Source organism: Macrobrachium rosenbergii, chromosome 17, assembly GCF_040412425.1.
Source record: "Macrobrachium rosenbergii isolate ZJJX-2024 chromosome 17, ASM4041242v1, whole genome shotgun sequence".
Classification (NCBI taxonomy): domain Eukaryota; kingdom Metazoa; phylum Arthropoda; class Malacostraca; order Decapoda; family Palaemonidae; genus Macrobrachium; species Macrobrachium rosenbergii.
Genome location: NC_089757.1, coordinates 20,780,765 through 20,804,764, shown reverse-complemented (window position 1 = coordinate 20,804,764; position 24,000 = coordinate 20,780,765). Strand labels below are relative to the sequence as shown.

At 37.1% G+C, this 24,000-nt stretch overlaps 3 protein-coding genes across 3 annotated transcripts in view; 2 read left to right on the top strand and 1 right to left on the bottom strand.

The window, feature by feature from the left end:
* The window catches only part of LOC136847775 (putative carbonic anhydrase-like protein 2), a 482,132-nt gene that overhangs the window by 432,467 nt on the left and 25,665 nt on the right, over positions 1 to 24,000 (bottom strand). The window lies entirely within an intron of this gene.
* On the top strand, positions 16,008 to 20,586 carry LOC136847584 (uncharacterized). The gene is made up of 4 exons (XM_067119304.1): positions 16,008 to 16,298; positions 17,913 to 17,995; positions 19,541 to 19,640; positions 20,238 to 20,586. The coding sequence occupies exons 1-4, from the start codon at positions 16,202 to 16,204 to the stop codon at positions 20,558 to 20,560; spliced, it is 603 nt and encodes a 200-aa protein (XP_066975405.1). The 5' UTR covers positions 16,008 to 16,201; the 3' UTR covers positions 20,561 to 20,586.
* The window catches only part of LOC136847538 (uncharacterized), a 22,607-nt gene continuing 19,403 nt past the window's right edge, over positions 20,797 to 24,000 (top strand). Inside the window, exons 1-3 of the mRNA XM_067119264.1 lie at positions 20,797 to 20,801; positions 22,118 to 22,222; positions 23,584 to 23,653. Coding sequence (XP_066975365.1) covers positions 20,797 to 20,801; positions 22,118 to 22,222; positions 23,584 to 23,653 — 180 coding nt within the window. The remainder of the gene's footprint in view (positions 20,802 to 22,117; positions 22,223 to 23,583; positions 23,654 to 24,000) is intronic.

The window sequence follows — 24,000 nt, the reverse complement described above, 5'->3', positions numbered from 1 at the left end:
TGGGTTTGAATTTTACAGTTATATGATGAATTCACAGAGAGAGAGAGAGAGAGAGAGAGAGAGAGAGAGAGAGAGAGAGAGAGAGAGAGAGAGTCTAAACATATACATATAAACGAAAACTACACGCCCTTCACGACTGACCTCCGTCAGCCCATGTGCATGACCCATTAACCGAGGCATTTCTAGCATACTGCTGCACCGGGCAGCCATCATCGTGGTAAATCACACGACTAAAATAATGTGAGGCAAATAAAAACTCCACCAAAAAGTAATGGCTAAAAGCCCTTTGGTCACATTTGCGAAACTCTCAGAGGCGTCACGACACGTGAGAGAACTTCACGACAAGCGTTGGTCCCATGACCAGCCGGACGTTCACTCCTCAGAAGAAGAAGAAAAAGGCAAAAAAGGGTATTCGCAATCCATCATCTTCGCCAAAGAGGAATTAGACAGGCATTCGTCCGTCGTCAACAAAGTGGCCGAGGTTGTTCGTGCTTGTTTTTATGCAACCATGACAACATGAGAATGGATTTTGACTGGCGAAAACGGAGTAGCCATAAATATAAAGAATTCTCCATAACTATTCTTGCACATAATGAAAAAAATATGTATGCATTTATAATTTATCCAAAATAATTTACTTAGTACGGGTAATCCTCATCCCATCGAGGTGAAAAGATTCATCAAATTCTCTCTCTCTCTTTCTCTCTCTCTCTCTCTCTCTCTCTCTCTCTCTCTCTCTCTATATATATATATATATATATATATATATATATATATATATATATATATATATATATATATATATATATATATATATATGTAATATGTATGTATATATATATATATATATGTATGTGTGTGTGTGTGTATGATACACATATATATGTATAAATATATATATACAGTATATATATAATATATATAAAATATATATAGGCTCTGTTCTTCTGTTCTTACATTTAGGTTCGAATCCGTGGATTTGTGACGCCAGATAATTTAGTCACTCATCCGAATCGGCGGAAGGTCGTTAGGCAAGTTCAGAGAAAACTATATGATAAAATCTACCAATTTCTGCGCCTCGTTTGATTGGATTGATTCCAGAGGTCCACATCAGACTTTTACATCATTCAACAAATTACCACTACTTTTACGGCCAGTCTTTAGGCAAGATCCCGTTTTGGCACAAGGTCAATTAGCTCTATATTAACCAGCCAACCACCTATGTCTTTTTTCCATCATTCTGCATTTTGAAAATACGAACACCACTCAACGTACAAGAGAGAAAAGACCCGCTCACCCATTATGCATTTGAACTCAGTTCGAGATACATTGAAGAAAATTTTGGGAGCAATCAATTCACTGATTTCTTCGTGATCGGAAGATGAAAACTATTATAGTTCCTCACTGGGATGGTGGGTTCCGTTCTCAGCTAGCACTCTGCTGGCCGCGAGTTCGAATCTCCGACCGGCCAATGAAGAATAAGAGGAATTTATTTCTGGTGATAGAAATTCATTTCTCGCTATAATGTGGTTCGGATTCCACAATAACCTGTAGGTCCCGTTGCTAGGTACCCCATTGGTTCTTAGCCACGTAAAATACATCTAATCCTTCGGGCCAGCCCTAGGAGAGCTGTTAATCAGCTCAGTGGTCTGGTTAAACTAAGGTATACTTAACTTTTTTTTTTTTTAGTATTTTCTAATATCATTACGAGACACGGCACTGAAATAACTTCCCTTACTCCATTACGGTTCTACTTGGTTTCAAAAGTTCGATGCTCTGCCTTCCATGTTGCTGGAGCTATTCTGAATATAAGACCGCAAAGGAATCAAATTAACAGAAATACTAACAAAACAACAACAACAGAACAACCTCAGCCTTTACAATAAACAAACGGACATTAAGAAAAAATGAGAAAACGCCATTCCTATTCAACCCCCTGTCACGAGCACTGATATACAGCATTATATAAATTTATGGCTTGTAATCCATCGACATCTCTTTTATTGTCCATTCCCCCAGGGAAATGAAATAAGCCACCGCCGATTTAGCACGCATGGCACCAAACACCCACCACGCGTAAACACCGGAAACGGTAGCAAAGAGGCCATTCTCAGCTTTGTTCCCTCAGCCCTGTCCATTACCATTCCTTAGTGGAATGGCCGTGACGGAGAGTGGAGCCACTGAAGGGATAGTAAGCGTTTCCATGTAAACATGAGGCAAAGCTGAAGGTAATGGAGCTTTCATTATGAGCGAGAATCGATGACCTGCGAATGAAGATCACGGCGAATGTTGGTCATATCAGGATAAGAATGCTTTGAATTTACTCCCATAGCAGCAGGTTCGTCAACAATCTGATGTTTATTGTCATCGGAATGTACAACCATTCGTATGGAACCAGGCGAGAGCACTAACAGCTTGCTAAGAAAGTTTCCACAAAATAAATGCCTATGTATGAAAAATAGGATGAGAGAACGAAAAGACAAGAAAAGGACAAAAAAGTTTCAACGGTTTCACTACATAATCTTTTTCATTCTGTAGGAGAAGCCGAGCAGTGGGGGGAGTTCTCTGAGCAGCATCGCCCAAGGAGAAAAACAAAGAATGGGAGAGGGAAGGTCTTTGGTCTTAATCTTTTGAATATAACAACCACAGAACAAGATAATATTTTTAATGCCAGTCATGTATGACAATGGTGAATAGGAAGAACTTTTAATGGTTGACGATAACTTACATATTGAACTGAATTCAATATAGAATTTTGGCCAGAGGACAAGCACTGGGACCTATGAGGTTACTCAGCACTGAAACGGAGATCGACAGTAAAAGGTTTGAAAGGTGTAGCAGGAGGAAAACCTCGCAGTTGCACTACGAATCAACTGTTACGAGAGGGTGGAGAGTAAGAAGGAAGAGAACGCGAAAGGAGGTACACTAGAAAGAAATGAAAGGGGTTGCAGCTAGAGGCCGAAGGCACGCTGCAAAGAACCTCAAGTAATGCCTACAGTGCACCGCATGACGTGCACTGACGGCACTACCAGATGTTCCTGGTAAAAGCTTGCCTGCTCGTCTTCCTCGGTTTCGCGTTCACAAAAATACAAAATGAAAGCTACTTTAATAACAGGAATATACATGGACAAGTGCAAGCCTGCGCCAGCACCAGATTTCCTGCCATCTAAGTGCTCTACTACTGTACATAACTTACAATCAATCAATCTATGTCCTCCCGGATTTGCGCTGTTCGCGTTCGCTTCCCTTTATAAGACAAACAATTATAATAAAGAATATTTGCACTGGCTTCAAAATCATTTTAAAAAGTGCCCAGTCTGCGCTAAAATTTTATCATTTCTACTTGTTACCTAAATGTCCCTTTTCCAGGATATGTCATGGACAGTCAACAGAACCTACCGCCTTTGTTAGCAGTTAGAACCTACAGACTTTGTTAACAGAGCTATAATACTAAGCGGTTTTCCTCGGAGTCGGTATCAGAATGCGTAAATGCGTACTCGTTGACTAAGTAATGCTACTTCCAGGCCCCAAGAAGTACATCAAAACTGCGAATTTTACCAGTACGCTGAGTAGCTACATATAAATTTAGGCACGTGGAATTGGAACAATGACTGAAAAAGGAAAATCATTTTACTCAAATGATTTTTTAGTAATCACTCGTTTTTTTTAAATGGACTGACGTCAAAATCCAATCAACCATACTTCTAAAAAAGCAAATGAACTGGAACAATGACTGAATAAGGAAAATCATTTTACTCAAATAATTTTTCAGTAATTAATCTTTTTTTTCTTTTAGAGAATGAACTGACGTCAAAATCCAATTAACCATACTTCTAAAAAAGCAAATCAATCAACAAACTAAATTAATTCACTAGTTCTCCCAAAATAAAAATGCGTTCAAATGAAGTGATAAAGAAAAAACTGGAACTGTGCAATTAATTTAGGCTAAAACAAGACTATTTTATGGCGTCAATTTTTACCAACTTTGTTAACGATTTCATTAAATAGGCATTCCACTTCAGTATAAATCATACGCGTTGATGAAGAGAACATTACACCACCAAGAAAGTGGGGGCAATGGGCTTGGTACTAACTTCAATCTTCTAACCGGCAAGGAGAATTTCTGAGAAGGCATTGTAGTTATTACATTGTATATATATACATATATATATATATATATATATATATATATATATATATATATATATATATATATATATATATATATATGCATAAATACATTTATATATATATAAATGTAAACATATATATACAAACATACGTACATCAATATGTATATATATATATATATATATATATATATGTATATATATATGTGTATGTGTGTGTGTGTGTGTGTGTGTGTGTGTTTGTGTGCATTATATTTGTTAGCATTTATTCCTAACCGCATCAACGTGTCTGACCCTTCATTTGGTTTCTCAGGTGGGAATTTATCAGTCATTGAATTTTTGTTTCTTTTAATTTTGCCATGAGCGGTAGGCTGAAGAGTTTAAACTGATCTTCCTTGCCGATTATGTATCGAGAGAAATGCACCTTTTTTGTTAACTCTTGAAAACGTGCTTGTTACAGTTTCGGAAGTTTTTATAGTGTAACGGGGTTTTACACACACACACACATATACTGTATATATATGTATATATATATATATATATATATATATATATATATATATATATATATGTATATATATATATATATATGTTATATATATATATATATATATATATATATATATATATATATATATATATATAAAACATAAAACCCCGTTACCATTACGAAACTTCGGAAACTGTAACAAGCACGTTTTCAAGAATTATCAAAAAAAGAGCGTTTCTCTCGATACATAAACCGCAAGGAAGATCAGTTTAAACTCTTCAGCCTACCGCTAATGGCACAATTAAAACAAACAAAAATTCAATGACGATATATTCCCACCTGAGAAACCAAATGAGGAGTCAGACACGTTGATGCAATTAGGAATGAACGCTGTCAAATGATACGCATGCTGATGACGCAAAAAAAAAAATAAGGGAGGACCTAAGCAGGTACCTTGTAGGAGAGGAAAAGTGCGCATGCGGAAAATTGGTATCTTTCAAAGTATGATAATTTCGATATCCATCCTATTAGAATGCATATAAAAATGCTCCGATAAATAACGCAGTTGCTGGAATTAAAAATGTTCAAATTCCTAACAAATCTTTAGGTTCATTTTGAGAGCCAAAACCTTTGGTATGTATTACGTATGAAATAATTTTGTAAAACATACTGAATTTACTTGAGAAACTCCATAATCAAAAACGAAAATACGTGCAATACTTATAAAAGGACATTGTCATCAATCAACATTGTTGCTGTCAAGAAAAATTATAGGGTTTCAATATTGCACACTACTGATCAATGTCACTTCAGCTTCATAAATCGATGGCCAATGTCCACAGCTTATCACTGGGAATACCTGTTTTCTTAATGCGCGTAAATAGCAAGCGTTGTTAAGAGAAGCTGCTGAATTACTATCAATTATCTTATTTAAAAACTATCACGCGTTGAATTTATCTACATGGTTTTGGTTTTCGCGATCGTTGACCTACCGTAAATAAACAGCCTCAATAGTTAGAGTTTTCAGATACATGTGTATGTATATATATATATATATATATATATATATATATATATATATATATATATATATATATATATATATATATATATAACATATATGTATAAGTTGTATAATTATGCAGCAAACGAGCTGAGCGACCATAATCACGGAGAAGCCACATAGGTCTAAGAAAACTATATCTAAAACCTAAATAACCCCCATTCCTTTCTTACCACATTTTTCTCGATCTAGGGCGTTGCCATTACAAAAAAAAAAAAAAAAAAAAACTGAAATCGCCGGCAAAAAAATGATGAAATCACAAGAGGTAAAAGCCCAGCCACAGATATGGAGGTCAGGGGATACAAAGGAAGGGGCAGGGCGTAGGCCTTTACTCCGCAACCTGATAAATTATGATGAAAGCGAAAAGTAGACGTAGGAGTCTTTTCTCAATCAGTATAGCCCCGTAGGAGGGTAATGCCGTCAGTGCACCTCGTGCGGTGCAATGTAGGCATTACTTAAGGGTCTTTGCAGCATACCTTCGGCCCCTAGCTGCAACTGCTTTCATTCCTTTTATTGTACCTCCGTTCACATTCTCTTTCTTCCATCTTACTGTCCACCCTCTCCTAGCAATTGATTCACAGTGCAACAGCGAGGTTTTCCTCCTGTTACGCCTTTCAAACTTTTACTATCAATTTCCGTTTCAGCACTGACTGGCCTTGGTTGCCCCAGTGCTTGGCATGTATGCCTAAAATCTATAAATCAATCAATCAATCAATCAGTGTAGAATGCGAGTGCCATTATAATACGCACAACGCTAACCATACCTGAAGAGACAGACACTGGCACTTCTTCAAGCAATACAGTTTGAAGACACAATAGCAAATGTATCCACTCAGAAGCGCGCGATCACATACATGCAACGCTTCTTTGTGGGTAACTTTTTTTTTTCTTGTCGTAGAGACTAATACGGGCGAACTCATTCCGATTGTTGCTGTTGCGGAGACTAGAGTAATGTTCAACAAAAACCTGAATTCAGGGTCTTGACAGAACAGAGACAGGGAGGTATTCTTCGTGGTTCCAGAAAAATGAACGTATATAATTGGTACTGGAATCAGGCGGTCTTGCATAATTTTCACATCGTCAGCGGTAGTTCGTCCAAGCTGAAGCCTATTCAATATGCGCATTATAATGGCACTAGCTTTCTGCACTGATAGAGAAAAGACTCCTACTTCTACTTTTCGATTTCATCGTAATTCATCCGGTTGCGGAGTAAAGGCCTACAGGTACGCCCTCCCTCTTTCTTTGTGTCCCCTGACCGCCATATCTGTCCCTTGTGGCTGGGCTTTACTACCCCTTTTGAGATTTCATCACTTTTTGTGCCCGTGATATCCTTCTGTTTCAACGCCACGTTTTGACTTACTGTCATCCAACCCAAGATGGCATTTCTCTCCACTGGCCCCTGGATAAGTATAATGAATGAAGGTACGTTAATCCAAATTTTGAACGGTACGAGACGTTTCTCGGGACTTAGAAGTTAGAATTTAGAAGTTAGGCCAAAGGCCAAACTCTGGGACCTATGAAGTCATGCAGAGCTGAAATGGAGACTGACAGTTAAAAAGTTTGAAAGGCGTAACAGGAGGAAAACCACGCATTGGACTAATGAACCAAATGTTAGGAGAGAGTGGAAAGTAAGAAGGAAGAAAGAGAAATGTGAACGGAGGCACAGTAAATGGAATGAAAGGGGTTGCAGCTAGGGGCCGAAGGGACGCTGCAAATAACCTCAAGTAATGCCGTCAGTGCGCCATCCTCTGAATTACCGTCTTTTTCACGAGTACGGGTACACTACTGACGGTAATAAATCATTGAAGCCTGTGTCGTTGAAGCGCGCGTGATCTCTTTCTGTCCCAGGATTGAATGAACTCCCCAAGATTTATGGCACCAAAAGGAGATTTAACTTTGTGACATATTCTTTACCCAAATGCATACCTGCAGTTATTGTTGGCTATTGTATGAAAAGGACCGTGCGATTCTGCGCATGCTCTGCACGATACAATTCGCTCTACAAAACAGGTTAACAGCGATCGTAATGATACTTGAAAGCGTCAGTTACTTTTTACCTCATATTTTTTGATCGCATGAAAAAGTATTTTTATTGTGATTTTATGTTTACCGACTTGTTTATCTAATTTTCACATGTATCATACTTTTATTTTCTTGACCCTGTTTTTCCACAGACGCTTTCTAGTCTGTTGAAGGGTGTTCAGTAACGAATATGTGCATACTCTGAATATCAATTATTAGAATAGTATCTAACCATGTCACTATGATAGTTAACTACAGCATATACCATTGAATAATAACAATAATATTAATAATAACAAATGACTGTAAAAATATTTCGGCACTGACAATGGAGATGCGCCATTTCAGATAAGTTAACTCAATTTTCACACACAAGAAAATGTGCTAGAACTTGTTGTGAATGAATCATGATGATAAAACGAATCAAATATTTAACTGACGAATCCGTTGTTTCGTGAAGAACTAACCAACGAGATGACCCCAAATTTAAAAATATAGTATATAAATATATATATATATATATATATATATATATATATATATATATATATATATACATGTATATATACATATTCATAAATATAATTATATTTCTATGAAACTTAAGACAACTGAAAAACAAAACTATGACCCACAGTAGTAAAATTCCGATGTGATTTCATGAAAGAAAAAAAAAATTACATAACTCATTTTCTGGTTCCCAGTCTAAACGGCTACGCAGGAACTCGGCCAATTCCCTTAAACTTATATGAAAAATGGGACAATGACAATTCATAAAATACTTCCTAACCTACCTTATTCAATGGCGCAAAGTCCTGCCTAATAGCAAGCTTCGCCCTAATAATATATCAACATAAAATGTGCTTACTAAAAGTATACTTAGCAGGTGACTGGAGCCAGAGCCGGCTATTTTTCGCACGTAGCCAGTTTGACGGTAACCATTCTTCCATATTTCAGGAGGCGATTTTATGGCTTGCTTTTTGGTGATGGGTTGCTATTTTCCTTTCTCTTTTCCTTGTTTCAAAAAAGAAAAACGAAAGACAGGCAGTCAGGTTCTGTGGGATTGATCACGTAGGATATAATTGCCCATATAATGGATTCAGGCAAGGCTGTTTACACTTGACTAACTCAACAGGAAACAGGTAGAGCTAGATCCTACTTACAGTATATTACGTAAGAACGATCTGTTAAAAATATCCAAAATTTGCTGCCTAAAACCTCTGACCAATCATCTTGCATAATGGTCTTAAAATTAGTACTGGTTCAACTTCATTTCACGTGCTCAAGTAAAATTATGCGTACATACAAAATATATATATATATATATATATATATATATATATATATATATATATATATATATATATATATATATATATATATATATAGAGAGATGAGAGAGAGAGAGAGAGAGAGAGAGAGAGAGAGAAACATGAAACTAGATCTTGAACAATATAAACCTATGATGGGCAAAAACAGATTTTAGGTTACAAACGATTGCACGCACTTAATGTGGATTTCCATGACGTCAAGTAGTCATTATTACGGACAGAGCTGGAAGCCTGGCAATGATTAAAGGTCGAATAATAAATAACAAAGCTCTGCTATCTTCTCAAATGTATTTTAGTAAGACAAGTCAAACAAATGTCCTAAAGTGGCTTTCAGTCCCCTCTATCACTTCAGGATAAGTTATGGGACACTTTTAACGGTATGAATTCTTTAACTCTGCAGCAACACATGTACAAAGCACTAATGCTTTCACTGCGTGTTCAAATGCGTGCTCAAAGGCAGTAGCAGTGGCCAAACTGAAGACGAACTATGAAACATCTACTTTACAAAACCATCGAAATTCTTTCACTTTCTCATAATATACGTTGCCCTTAATGTTATACACAGTTGAATTTTAATGTAAAAACGCAGTCACTGGAATAAACGACAGACGACCAACGTCACAAAACCATCCAATTTTATTCACCCTCGTTCAATCTCAATAAATAAATGGATATATGAGCTTCACGTTTCATACACTTCCAGATTTAAGATACAGCACTACTTATTTTTAAAACAAAATCTCTAAACTGAATTAAAAAAATATACATTATTAACTGAGTTGACTTCATTTACTTATAAGAGCCACTAAACTATCTTCGCAGGTCATATATACAATAGATTTATACGCAAATCCTCTGTTATTGATAGTGGTCAGTATGACAACAAATCCATTAGCTGCAGTCCAAACGTCAATAAATAAAACGATTTAAGCCGAGGTTCCATCCTTTCGCACAGATATTAAGTGAGGTTAATAATGATGATACTTATTTAACTTTGACATATATACAGTAACGTATTCCAGCAATGATTATGTCTATTGAACACAGTATCAAGTTTAGATATTAGTACCAGACTCCAATTCCTCCCAACCCCCAACCCCCACCTCTCTCTCTCTCTCTCTCTCTCTCTCTCTCTCTCTCTCTCTCTCTCTCTCTCTCTCTCTCCGTTTCCCTATGGAATATGCGAACAAATAAAAATAATAAGTAATAACGTAACGACAATTTCATGAATAGATAATTACTACCGTGACTGCTTCTATGATAATAGCAATAAAATAATAAAAAAGTTAAACATTATTTAATCTTGTACATTTTATACCTTTGCAAGGGATTTTGTTATATTTAATTCACTGCATCCCTTCAAATAACTGAGGGCGCCACGAATGGCAAATTTATAGCCTCAAGATCGAGAGAGAGAGAGAGAGAGAGAGAGAGAGAGAGAGAGAGAGAGAGAGAGAGAGAGAGAGAGAGAGAGAAGGTAAATAATCATAAGTGCCACTGTAGTTGCAAAGAAGAATAAGGCGAAAGTGAACAATTATCTTTTTTATATACGAATACGCAACATACATAACTCAATAGTAGAGCTCGTGTTACAATGTTATTTTAACGAGGAAGACATCTTAGGAAGGGAAGACCACTAAAGAAAAAACCTCTTGGGAAGGCAAGGGCCTTCCTAAGAGGTTTTTTCTTTAGTGGCCTTCTCTTCCTGGGGAAGACATCTGTGAAAACAAGACCTCATGGAACACCAAAATTTCCTGGGAAAACGAGACTCCTTCGAAAGACCATGTACAAAGAGGACCTCGCAACAGATCTCCTGAGAAGTAAGGGGCGTGGCAGGTGCAACCGCACTTTCAAGAACAAATTACCAAAAAAACAAGTAAAAAATGCGCCGAAGTTTCTTCGGCGCAATCGAGTTTTCTGCATAGCGTATAATGCTGTACGAAACTCAGCCACGGCCTATGAAACTCTCAGCCGCGGCCCATGAAACTTTCAGCCACAGCCAGGTGGTGGCTCGTGTTGTTGGCACCTATAGCGGTGCCAGACGCACGGTCATGGCTAACTGTAACCTTAAATAAAATAAAAACTGGTGAAGCTAGAGGGCTGCGATTTGGAATGTCTGATGATTGGAGGGTGGATGATCAACATACCAATTTGCAGCCCTCAAGCCTTAGTAGTTTTTAAGTGTGGACAGACAGACAAAGCCACCTCAATAGTTCGCTCTTACAAGAAAACTAAAAACCACCGAGATTATATACAAATACCGACAGTGAGTGACTGAAAAAAAAATCACACTGGATCAGAAACTTAAGTGCTGCCATTAGCCTAAGCGCTTGGGGTGGCCACTTCAAAAGTCTTGTCACGCGAGAACTAAAAGCACGGAAGAGCCATTATGCCGAGAACACTAAGTGCAATCACAGCTGTAAAAATGAAATGATTTGCAAATGGGTCTGGAGAGGAATTTTTGGTCCCTACAAACATGGCTGATAACTTAATAAGCATAATGTAATCCCGAAGAGCAATAAGCGCTCGATGTGAATTACCTAACACTAACTATATGTAAGAGAACTCAAAATCTTACCAGAACAAAATATAAATCAAAGCAAGGAAAACTAATAAGAATAGACATTATTGTATATAACTGGAGCATACACAAGCTTAATTTCACGAACCTAACAGCTCAAGTGAAATTCTTCACGGCGCTGAAATTAGAAAATAAAAGAAGTAAAATGGAAAATTCCTTTCCCCCTTCCGTTTTCTTTTATCCCTATGAATTGAATTGAATATAGAATTTAGGCCAAAGGCCAAGCACTGGGACCTATGAGGTCATTCAGCGCTGAAACGAAAATTGACAGTAAAAGGTTAGAAAGGCGTAACAGAAGGAAAACCTCGCAGTTGCATTATGAATCAATTGTTAGAAGAGGGTGAAAAGTAAGATGTAAGAAGGAGAATATGAAAGGAGGTACAGTAAAAGGAACGAAAGGGGCTGTAGCTAGGACCGAAGGCACGCTGCAAAGAACCTTAAGTAATGCCTACAGCGCACCGCATGAGGTGCACTAACGGCACTAACCCCCTACGGGATTTTGTCCCTATGAACCTTCCTCTTCCATGAGGCCGTTTATCGCTCTACTCAGAGTTCCGGATTTCTCCCCCACCCTCCATGTTTCTTGAAAACTATCATTTTCCGTTTTTCAAAACAACGCCGGGATAGATAAGAGCATCAAGTTGGCAGTTGCATCAGCTTTCAAAACGAAAGTGAGTACAAGAAAGATTCCACACACAGGTGGTGTATATGTTCGGAATACCAACAAATGTCTCAAAACATGAGAGAGAGAGAGAGAGAGAGAGAGAGAGAGAGAGAGAGAGAGAGAGAGAGAGAGAGAGAGAGAGAGCTTATCAACTTTCGATGAGAAGAAACACAGATATGGTAATACACATACACACATATATAATGTATGTATAATATATATATATATATATATATATATATATATATATATATATATATATATATATATATATATATATATATATATATATATATATATATATATATTACCTAAACTTTCTTCTTCCTTTCATTGTGAAAATGACTTTGACTGACTTCCTTACCGTCAATAAATAACGATCCTTGTTTAACGGCCTTGATGACATTAGTTTACGCGAAGCAAGCTTATAAATCATCAAGCGCCTCCCAAGCAGAGGACAATCAAAGTTATTGGAGAATCCCCTGTGGTGAAACACTAGATCATGCGTCCCTACATCCTCAGTAGTCGGTAGTCGATCCTGATGTCGATTATGGAAGTTTTCTGCACAGGGGTACTTTATCGATTCAGCAGTTATAGAGTATGAATAAGACAGTGACCACTGACTTTTTTTTACGAAGCTAACCCCATTAGGGGAAACAGCTTGATAATGATAAACGTATACAGTATTCTCGCACAAATACTTCATAAGTATAGACTTCCCATGTCTGATCATACCTCAGAAACTGGTATCTGTTATATTTCTCTTTGAATGCAAAAGGATTACTCTCTTTTTCGTTGCATATGGATTCACGGCTAATTTTACATTTAACATTAAATGTGAAGTTTTTTTGTTGCGTGCCTTAGTAAATGTGGCCAACCGAAGATAACTCATCTATATTTATCATTTTCTATGTAATTCTAGATTATTTTTCCACATTTCGTGTATGGAGGGGAATTCATGATCACGCTTTATAATTTTCTCAATGTGGAGTTTTTGTTGTATCCCTCAATTAAAGCGGAGTTTTAAGAATATGGCAAGTTGTTATTATCCCTCCATACACTTTTCAGGTATGGTGCACCGTGAATTCTGCAACGCCTAACTGGGCAGAAGGTGGCTGGACCATCGTGGGTCGCAAAGGTGCCAATCTGACAGCTGGAACAAACAACCCTAACGCCACCGTGACCGAGAAGTACTTCATTGGTAAGTGCGAGTTTACAGGAGTAGCTAGCGCACGGGCGCACTGGCCCACTCCCTAGGTTCTCGGGCCTCACTGTGACGCGCTAACGACTAACGTTCTCACCAAACCCCTTCAGGGCAGAATGAAGGGATGATTCCCCATACAGAAAATGAAGTGTGTTCTGACAGGTTTAAAAGATTCTTGAATAAGTGAATGTCATCTGTGTACTTGTTTATATTTACGTATGCATACTACGTCATTTTTACTTTACGTAATATTCTTAACAATCTGTATGTCATGTATAAAAGATTATATTCATATTTTCTAGGAAACCAACCCAATGCTTCTGAACGAAAATTTGAAAAAACAAAACGCTGTCGTCACATTATCACATTTACTTTTAAGATCTTGCTGTAATAAAAAGCAACCCCCCACCCCCCAAAAAAATTGTGAAGCTATAACTCTTACCCGATATGTTAACAAGACCAAAAACCCCACGGGACTTGAGTCAATCCTCGTACATTGACAGCTCTAGTTTTCTCCAGACATCGTAACCTGAATCAAGGGCCTTTTCAGAGGGAGTTACAATTTAGCTTCGTTAAAAGGTTACAGGAATTTCACTAGAACAGACGTTATTCACAATCCAGTCTTTCACATTCTTGGTCTTACTTCTGATCCGATATCGCAAAATAATTAAAGAAGGGTTTTCATGCGACGTTTCGGTCAGGGTTTTAAATTGGCAATAGTCCAGTTACGTATAATTTGAAGTTTTGGATTTTGAATGTGATCCAGATCCACCACGAAACTTATAAAAAGGTTACCATTACCAGTGTCCGTTACTAGGTTGACAGAATCACATCCGGGCAGATTTTCACTTCAGAAAAATTTTTATAACGTAAAGGCCGGCTGGATTAGTGACCTGATGTCCTCCGCTAGTCCCAGCCCGAAGAAAGCAAATTGAATTGAATATAGAATTTAGGCCAGAGGCCAAGCTCTGGGACTCATGAGGTCATTCAGCGCTGAAACGGAAATTGACAGTAAAAGGCCTTGAAAGGTGTAACAGGAAGAAAACCTCGCAGTTGTACTATGAATTAACCCTCAGGAGAGGGTAGAGGAAAGTAAGATGGAAGAATAAGAATATGAAAGGAGGTACAGTAAAAGGAACGAAACGGGTTGCAGCTAGGGGCTGAAGGCACGCTGCAAAGATCCTTAAGTAATGCCTACAGTGCACCGCATGAGGTGTACTAACGGCACTACCCCCACCCCCCCACGGGGCGAAAGAAGCATAGAACAGAGGGGAAGGGGAAAAGCAACGACGCAGCCTCTTACAGGAGGGTAGGTAATTAGGAAGAACATAAGCAGGAAAAACATTCCACGTAAATAGTAGGCGACAAGGGAAGTTTTTCGTCTGTTTATAACTTGTTATAACCTGCGCAATGACTTTTTTATATTAAGAGAACTAATAAAATTTGTCCACGTGTCCTTTCCAGGCTTTACAAGCTTCGTAGCACTTTTCCAGGGGACAAGTGGTGAAGCCAGGCCTCAAACACTCCAGGTAAGTTCATTCATATTTATTTTTAAAAAATTCAATCACCCTGCCCACATGAGAAGTTGGTTAAAAACTAAGAAAAAAAAATCTGGAAAGGAATGGGGCATTCACCGAATAATTATTTTTGAGCTAAAAATGCACATAAGAATTTCAAACAGCACCGAGTTCGCACTGAGGAAGTGAGAAATGGAGCAAGGTTAAAGTTGGAGAAGTTGGACAGCCATAAAGGAAAAGAACTAAGTAAAAGACAGGAAGCTATTCAGATGTGGCCGGAGGGACCCTGCAAAGAACTTAATACAGTGAGCACTGAATAGATAACAGTAAGCGGCGGCCTCCTCTGGGAGTCATGCACTCCGAACAATTCTCTCTCTCTCTCTCTTTACACTTTCCAATTTGGCTAGCCCTATGAGAGCTGAAAGTCAGCTCAGTGGTCTGGTTAAACTGCTTTAATAATAATAATTATACACTTTCCAATAACTTCGAATTAAATGATTAAGCTGTTAACAGTTTCTGACAATTCCGGTAGTTTCTTGAACAAACAAGAGCCAATACTTCCCTGTCTTTTTAAACCAGGCATAAACAAAGCTGATATTGTTCATGGAACATTCCTGCAACACTCTACAAAATACACAAAATAGCGTAATTTCCGCCAAAATAAAAAAACACGTAAAAAATTGCGCCGTAGTTTCTTCGGCGCAATCGAGTTTTCTGTACAGCATATAATGCTGTACGAAACTCTCAGCCGCGCAAAATGAAACTTTCAGCCACGGCCGGTGGTGGCCTGTGTTGTTGCCATATAGGTGGTGCCAGACGCACGATCATGACTAAATTTAACCTTGAATAAAATAAAAACCACTGAGGCTAGAGGGCTGCAATTTAGTATGTTTGATGATTGGAGGGTGGATGATCAACATAACAATTTGCAGCCCTACAGCCTCAGTAGTTTTCAAGATATATGGGCGGACAGAAAACGGGCGGACGGACAGACAAATAGCGACCTCAATTGTTTTCTTTTACAGAAAACTAAAAATGAAAAAAATTAAAAGCACCTGAACCTCTACAGCGAAAGCATCACTTCCCCTTTCATCTTCCATAATTTTACACTAGTACCTCCTACCCTCCCGCTCCCGGGCGACTGGTTCTATTCTACAGCACCTAACCTCCACCGACTTCCTTTTCAGTTTCTGCTGGAAATGAGCGACGGGAAGCTGTATCACGCTACTTACAAGGACGTCTATATCAACACCACTGGAACGATCGTTTCGGCAGGAGACTATATGGGAAATGCTGGTAGGGCTTTGTATTAACCACAATGCCCTCTTAGCTTCTCGGTTTCCTCACACCCTGGGCGGGGCTTGTCACCACAAAGCCCGGAACCAAATGAAGCACCGAGTGAAGAGTTTCTGTCGGTTGTACAACATTGCCTCGTTCTGATATCCCGGGTGCGGGTTCGAATCTTGCCCGGGCGTCAGAATTTCTTCGTTTAGGTCTTCATCTAGGTCTAGGCTTTCTAGTGACAAGCATATCCAAAATGTGAAGAAATCGAGAAGTTAAGATGGCATAGTAGTTATTACAGTTACTTATATATCTGGTTAAAAGTGACCAGTAAATTCTAAATATGTATGTACATTTGATCTATTTTGTACGTATTTATAAGAAAGATGCACAATTACCAATAAGGAATTCGTGCTACATGAGCACTAGTATTTCACTGAATGCAAATGTAGACAATAAATCTATTTTGGTAATTTATGCAGTTGCTGATTTTCTTGCATTTTAATCAATCAATTTTTGGTAGTTTGACAAACTGACGATTATCAAAGAGCAAAACGTTTAATCAGCTCGACATATGTTCATATCAATGTGTAATTCATGAATTCTAATGATTCAAAAAATCATTTTAATAGGTTTTCCAACCTTAGAATGTTTACAATATTGTAATGTTTTAAATGAAGCTGTTCCGCTGGAAGCATTTCATGAATATTGTCTTTTACTGAAAAATCAAATTAATGTTAAACCACTCTTTAGAATTCCAAGAGAAAGTCTCTCTCTCTCTCTCTCTCTCTCTCTCTCTCTCTCTCTCTCTCTCTCTCTCTCTCTCTCTCATACTTAAAAAATTGTAATGTTTTAAATGGGACTGATATGCTGGAAGCATTTGTTGAATATTGAAAAATCATATTAATGTTAAATACTGAAATCATATTAATGTTGAATACTGAAAAATCATATTAATGTTAAAACAGTCTATGGAATTGCAAAACATACTCTCTCTCTCTCTCTCTCTCTTTTTAACACTCATAAAATTGTAATGTTTTAAATGGGACTGCTATGCGGGAAACATTTGTTGAATATTGTCTATTACTGAAAAATCATATTAATGTTAAACCACTCTATGGAATTGCAAAACATACTCTCTCTCTCTCTCTCTCTCTCTCTCTCTCTCTCTCTCTCTCTCTCTCTCTCTCTCTCTCTCTCTCTTTAACTCACAAAATTGTAATGTTTTAAATAAGACTGTTATGCGGGAGTATATGCTGAATATTGTCTATTACTGAAAAATCATATTAATGTTAAACCACTCTATGGAACTGCGAGACATGCTCTCTCTCGCTCTCTCTCTCTCTCTCTCTCTCTCTCTCTCTCTCTTTTAACACTCACAAAATTGTAATGTTTTAAATGGGACTGTTATGCGGGAAGCATTTGTTGAATATTGTCTATTACTGAAAAATCATATTACTGTTAAACTACCCTATGGAATTGCAAAACATAATCTCTCTCTCTCTCTCTCTCTCTCTCTCTCTCTCTCTCTCTCTCTCTCTCTCTCTCTCATAATAAATATTCCTTATGAACACGAAATATCCGCTCGGGTGAAGACTGCCTCACTTAATCAACGTCTTCGTCTCGCAGGTGATTCCTTCTCCCCCAACAAGCAGTGGAAATGGAACAGCACATTCAAGTGGTTCGCCGATTCGGCTACTCCAGCGGGTGCAGTAAGTTTCAATCATTATAGTTCGTGAACTCAATTTAAGATCTAAATTAAACTCTATTTAGAATGCGATAATCCTCAGTCGCAGCTCTGTCCTACAATAATTACTGCCAAAGTGTACGATGCCGAGAGGTATGGAAACGGTGGGAAAAGTCATTATCACTTTTGTAGCTCTCTCATATATTCCTTGGAGAGAGAGAGAGAGAGAGAGAGAGAGAGAGAGAGAGAGAGAGAGAGAGAGAGCCGGAATGATCATGCAAGCAAGAGGCCGTGAAGGCATATGGCCAGTTAATCTCAGGACAGCAAAACGATAGACACTGATGATAGCAAATCACGGTCCCACTGCCAGCAAAACCATACATACCACAAAAGTCGTTATACACTAGGAAAGTCCAATTGATGACGAAGAAATGAATAACCGCCACCTTGCTTACAAAAAAAAAAAAAAAAAAACAAATTACAGCAGGAATTTTAATCTGTGCTTTTGTCGTAGTCTCGGGCCTCTCTGACACATGTAGATCAAAAACGAGCCTACTTAGACCTGACGTTCGGCAAAATTCCTGCAACTCTAGGTTTCAGCCGCAACTGTACTGACGAACAATTATTGCCACTTGACACAAACACCACACAATGCGACTGAAATTATAGGTAATCACTGCATCATATGATTTACATTGTTTCATCAGAATGAGAGGGAAGAAATGAGGGGGGAGGGGGTTTAAATTTACATGATATGTTGGAAAAGGCTCAAGATCAAAGTTAGTGACGGAAAAATAATCACTAACAGCCACCGTAGTTACATATACCCATTGAATTCCATCATATTCCGGGAAAAATTAATTTTTTACCTTTCGGTGAACTAGTGAACTACAAGCATACAGTAGGTGAAGGTCAAAAACGATTAGGAAAATATCACTAAGGTCAAGTTTCAGCAAAACAAGTGAAAAAGCTGCCTGGTTTAGAAACACCGATGTACAGAGACTTTTGACTGCCGTGCCTCTCTTGATGGCTCAGTGGTCAAAAGTTACTGTAACTCGTTTTTCTAAAACCGGGTAGCAGCTCCAATCCCAATAGTAAAGAAGCACTCATCAATTATAATTCCCCTTGGGTGTACTGTAAGTTATTCCCCAGGTGAAGTAAACAGGATAAACGATATTCAGGGCGTAATATTTGGTAAAGTGATATGTGACTTTAAAAATATGTCGATGTTAAAAGCAACGATGCCTTCGACAAACTTTGTGGAATTCCGAAGACCAGAGGCTTCTAACTATCATAGCTTCTGATGTAGAGATTATAATTAGTTTTAAATCTTGAACTTCAATAGACCTGTGACCTTAAAAAATGAATCAATGCTACGAGGACCAGAGGCCTTTTGATTTACAAATTATAAACGCTTTTAAATTTTGAACTTTAACTAGCCTGTGACCTTTGAAAAATAAGATTAAAGATATTTGTGGATAATAATCCTAAACCTATAAGCTGCCTACCTACCGATCAAGAACAATCAAAATCTGAGAATTCACATATTTTTCTCTTTACAAAAATATAGAGTTTCTTCGGAGAGCCAGACGCCCCTCTCTGGCCTACGGTGAAGGGGATCACGATACAAAAAGCTACAATACGTATTCGACCCAGTAGCTTCGATAACAGTGAGTATAATCTCAAGTGACATTAGTTATTGTTGCTTAATATAATAAAAATCAACTATGTGAAATCACATCTGGGAGTAGTATTTCCATTCTAAGTGCAATACCTCAGAGCCAATTTTAAGAATTAGCTCTAGGCTTGATTGTTTCAAGAGGAAGTTTCGAAATCATAATAATTATGATTATTATTAACATAAGATGACTGTCCGGTATGAGTGACATCTCTAAGAAAGACAATAGCCATAATGAACATTAAGGCAATTTTACGAATCGTGATTCCCAAATCAATTATATCCGAATATACACTTTGGTAGTTACTTTTCATTTTCAATATTTTCAGTATGGCAACACAACAGTATCATAATGGTTGTTACTGCATGTTTTGAATTCTGCTGCTATTCAAGAACTTTCAGTCCCCTAGAACCAACGTTCTATGTCATCATCAGTTCCTTATAAAATCTAAAGAATGAGTCAATATTAAGAACCGGCACACAGTACTTCATGCAACTGACTTTCATCTTTCCAAAGAATAACAATTTTTGCCCAGATCTGGATGACAAATTGATGAAAAAAAAAATGACTTATTTTTTCTCATCACAGAGACATCATGCCCCCCACTGAAAGGAGTTTATGAGCCGTCGTGGATACAAGATCACGCGATGATGGGTGTTGCAGGAGTGCAGGTTCTTTCCAAGACTGAAGTGAATGTCACAGTCCCCCTGAGTCGGAGTCAAGGAGCCAATGTCACCTATATTTGCAACGGACCCTTCTATAAGGAACGCACCTCTGGACAGGTCACTGGCTCGGTTACTTGCATACCTGGGGACACCGCAGGCACCTTCAAGTGGAGCGCTCAGATAACTTTACCATGCCAAGGTAATGATCGCCGTACACTTGATCAGCTGCTTAATTATCATATTTAACTGAGCTTCTAACGTCCAAGGCCATACACTCTGACAGGGACTATGTTAAAATGTTTATATACATTCTTGACGAGATCCATCATTCTAATGCTACTCTAATCCTTCTTTCATAAATTTTCCTAATAAATAAATCTCCACCAGTCAAGTGCCCTGAAGGATTCACCCTAGCCCTTGACAAGGCCTCCTGCTACAACTTCTCGGTTGCGCCGGAGCCACACGGAGTAGTCGGCGCAGCCATGAGGTAAGGAATGATGTTTCTCATTATTTAACCAAGCCTGTCCCAGAAGAATCATTAAATATAATTAATGGCCCGGTTTTCAATCGACCATCAGTCGAGTTCTAATCTTGCCTGTGGTAACTACAGGTCGATAAATGGATGTAAATTATAAGCGCAAGTAATTTTTTTATTCGCTAGGCTACAGTTTCATTTGCACAATATTCTTGGGCATTAGCGTGTCAAGAAGTCACTCGGTATCATCACGAGTACTTTTACGGAAACACAATATAGCTTTAGAAGAAACAAATCCACTTATATATAAGTACAAAAATATTTAAAAGTAAATAAATCTATAAAGGGAGCTTTCGGGAATCTGTACGATTCCCCATACATAAATGGGGATTGGTTTCCCGATTTCAAGACCCATACTACTATGAGTATTTCATAGTATAGCTCACTAGTGGATCCAGAAAAATTCCATGGGGGGACACCAATTTTCATATTATACATACATACATATATATACATATTATTTCTATAATATTTTGATTTTTACATTTCTCACTTATGTTATTATTATCTAAATCTTCAATATTATTATTTTATTTTTTCATGCGGGGGCACGTGCCAAGGTGCCACCACCCCTGGATTCGCTGGTGGCATAGCTATTATTATTATTATTATTATTATTATTATTATTATTATTATTATTATTATTATTATTATTATTATTATTATTCGATGGTCGCATATTATTACTATTATTATTATTATTATTGTTATTATTATTATTATTATTATTATTATTATTATTATTATTATTATTATTATTATTATTATTCACACTCTAACTGCGAGCCAAAGATGTCTTACACTGTAGATAGATGAAAAAATACCAAGTGAACAAACAAATAAAAAATATAACATGAAAATATACATGTTGATATATATATATATATATATATATATTAAGTATTATATATATATATATATATATATAACAAAAACATTGTACCAAACGAACATACCAATAAAAAATATATACATGAAAATACACCTGTTGAAATATACAGTATATACAATATATACACATATATATATACAGTATATACTGTATATACATAACAAAAAATTTTCTGCGCTACCTTCTTTTTGGCTAATAAAATTAACTGTGGCCTTCATAATCCACACGGATGGGTTGCGATTATTTCATGTTTTACCGGTGACCTAAGGAATCTACAATGATCTTACTGATAAGCTCACAGGCGCACAGTCGTGACTTTTCTGCTGACCTACGACGAAAACGCAACTTAACTACATAGCCATTTCTATCTTATCAGGTGTATGGAGAAGAACACGTCACTGGCGTTCATCAGGGACAAGGCTGACCTCACCTCGACGTTGCTGGATGGCAAGTACTACTTCACTACCCACGCCATGCCCGGGTAAGGGAGGAGAGAGAGAGAGAGAGAGAGAGAGAGAGAGAGAGAGAGAGAGAGAGAGAGATTATTTTCATGCCAACAAATTTTGTGGCGAAAAACCTTGAAATGTTTGATATATATATATATATATATATATATATATATATATATATATATATATATATATATTATATATATATATAATACATGATATATACATACATACATGCATGCATACATACATATATATACATTATATCTATATATATATATATATATATATATATATATATATACTGTATATATTATATATATATATATATATACATACGAGTATATATATATATATAAAACAAACATGCATATCCAGATCACAAGAACTGTAGCAAAACTGGTGAGGACAGACACATACTCTCTCGGCAGCCAAGTTCCAATCAGTGAGTGTAGGAAAAGCGTTCTGGTTAGTACTGAGATGGGTGGACATCAATGACTAACAAATAGCGATGACACATCAACTCATTTGGCCATTTGTGGGACGTAAGCATAGGGCGAACAACCTCATCCTAATTGCCAGTGATTAGACCGTATGGAGGTTTGGGAGCGTAGGGTTACTGGAAACTTGCAACAGGCCTTGTCAGTCTGACGTGAGCGGTAGAGGCGCGAGAATTTGTTACAAAGGTATTAACATAACTGTGAGGTCTTTGTGGTCGATACTTGACTGATTGCTGTCTGTTTAACTCTAACTGACTCAATCTACATCTCGACTCCATCTTTTGAAGGTTCCCTACAAATAAATTAACAATTACAAACATATAAAAGGAATAACAATTAATATCTTTTAAAAAAGAAAAAAAGTTGAAGATAAAGGTAAAAATTAAGACTTCCAAAGTCTCTCATGTACATATATATATATATATATATATATATATATATATATATATATATATATATATATATATATATATATATATATATATATATATATATATATATTTATATTTATATATATGTGCCTATATAAAATTCCTTTATGCTAATCGATTTTTCAGTTATCAAATACAAACTATACTGAACTGCTGACAAGTTGATGGAATTCGCAATTAAGGTACACAATACAGTTAAGGAATCTTTAAAAAAACCGTATTCTATTGACAGGTAAAAGAGAGTTTGTATTTTTGAATATAACAATTATCCTTTCCAGATTTCATGTCAAGTGACCATTTTTCTGTGTATGTGTGAAACAATACAAATGTACGCACACATAAATACTGTACACCTGCGTCTCTGTCATTTGATATTATGTACAGTAAACAGTAGCGAGTTGTACATAACATTCCATCAGTTTATCTTGCTCTAATATGTTAACATTTCACGACGTTGTACAGGTTAAGCGGAGCAGCGACACACGCAAACATCAGCACTTTCTGCGACACCAAGACCGGAGCAGTGTGCCAGGTTAGTTTCAGATTTGCTATCCACCTGTACTTCCTATTACTTTCTGTAATTTCTTTCAAATAAACACCAAAATTCTTGGAATCTTGGATTTCAAGTTAATAGCCCCTGTAGGCTTGTTCCATAGGAACATGGTTTATCTTGTGAATAATAATAATAATAATAATAATAATAATAATAATAATAATAATAATAATAATAATAATAATAATAATAATAATAATAATAAACAACCCACATTTTATGAACAAAAGGCCATTTGGTGGTACATAATATCCGCTGGTGCTGAATGACTCCATCCACATACTCTGGTGCTTTGGTTTATTGGCTTCTAAATCGATAGTTACTCC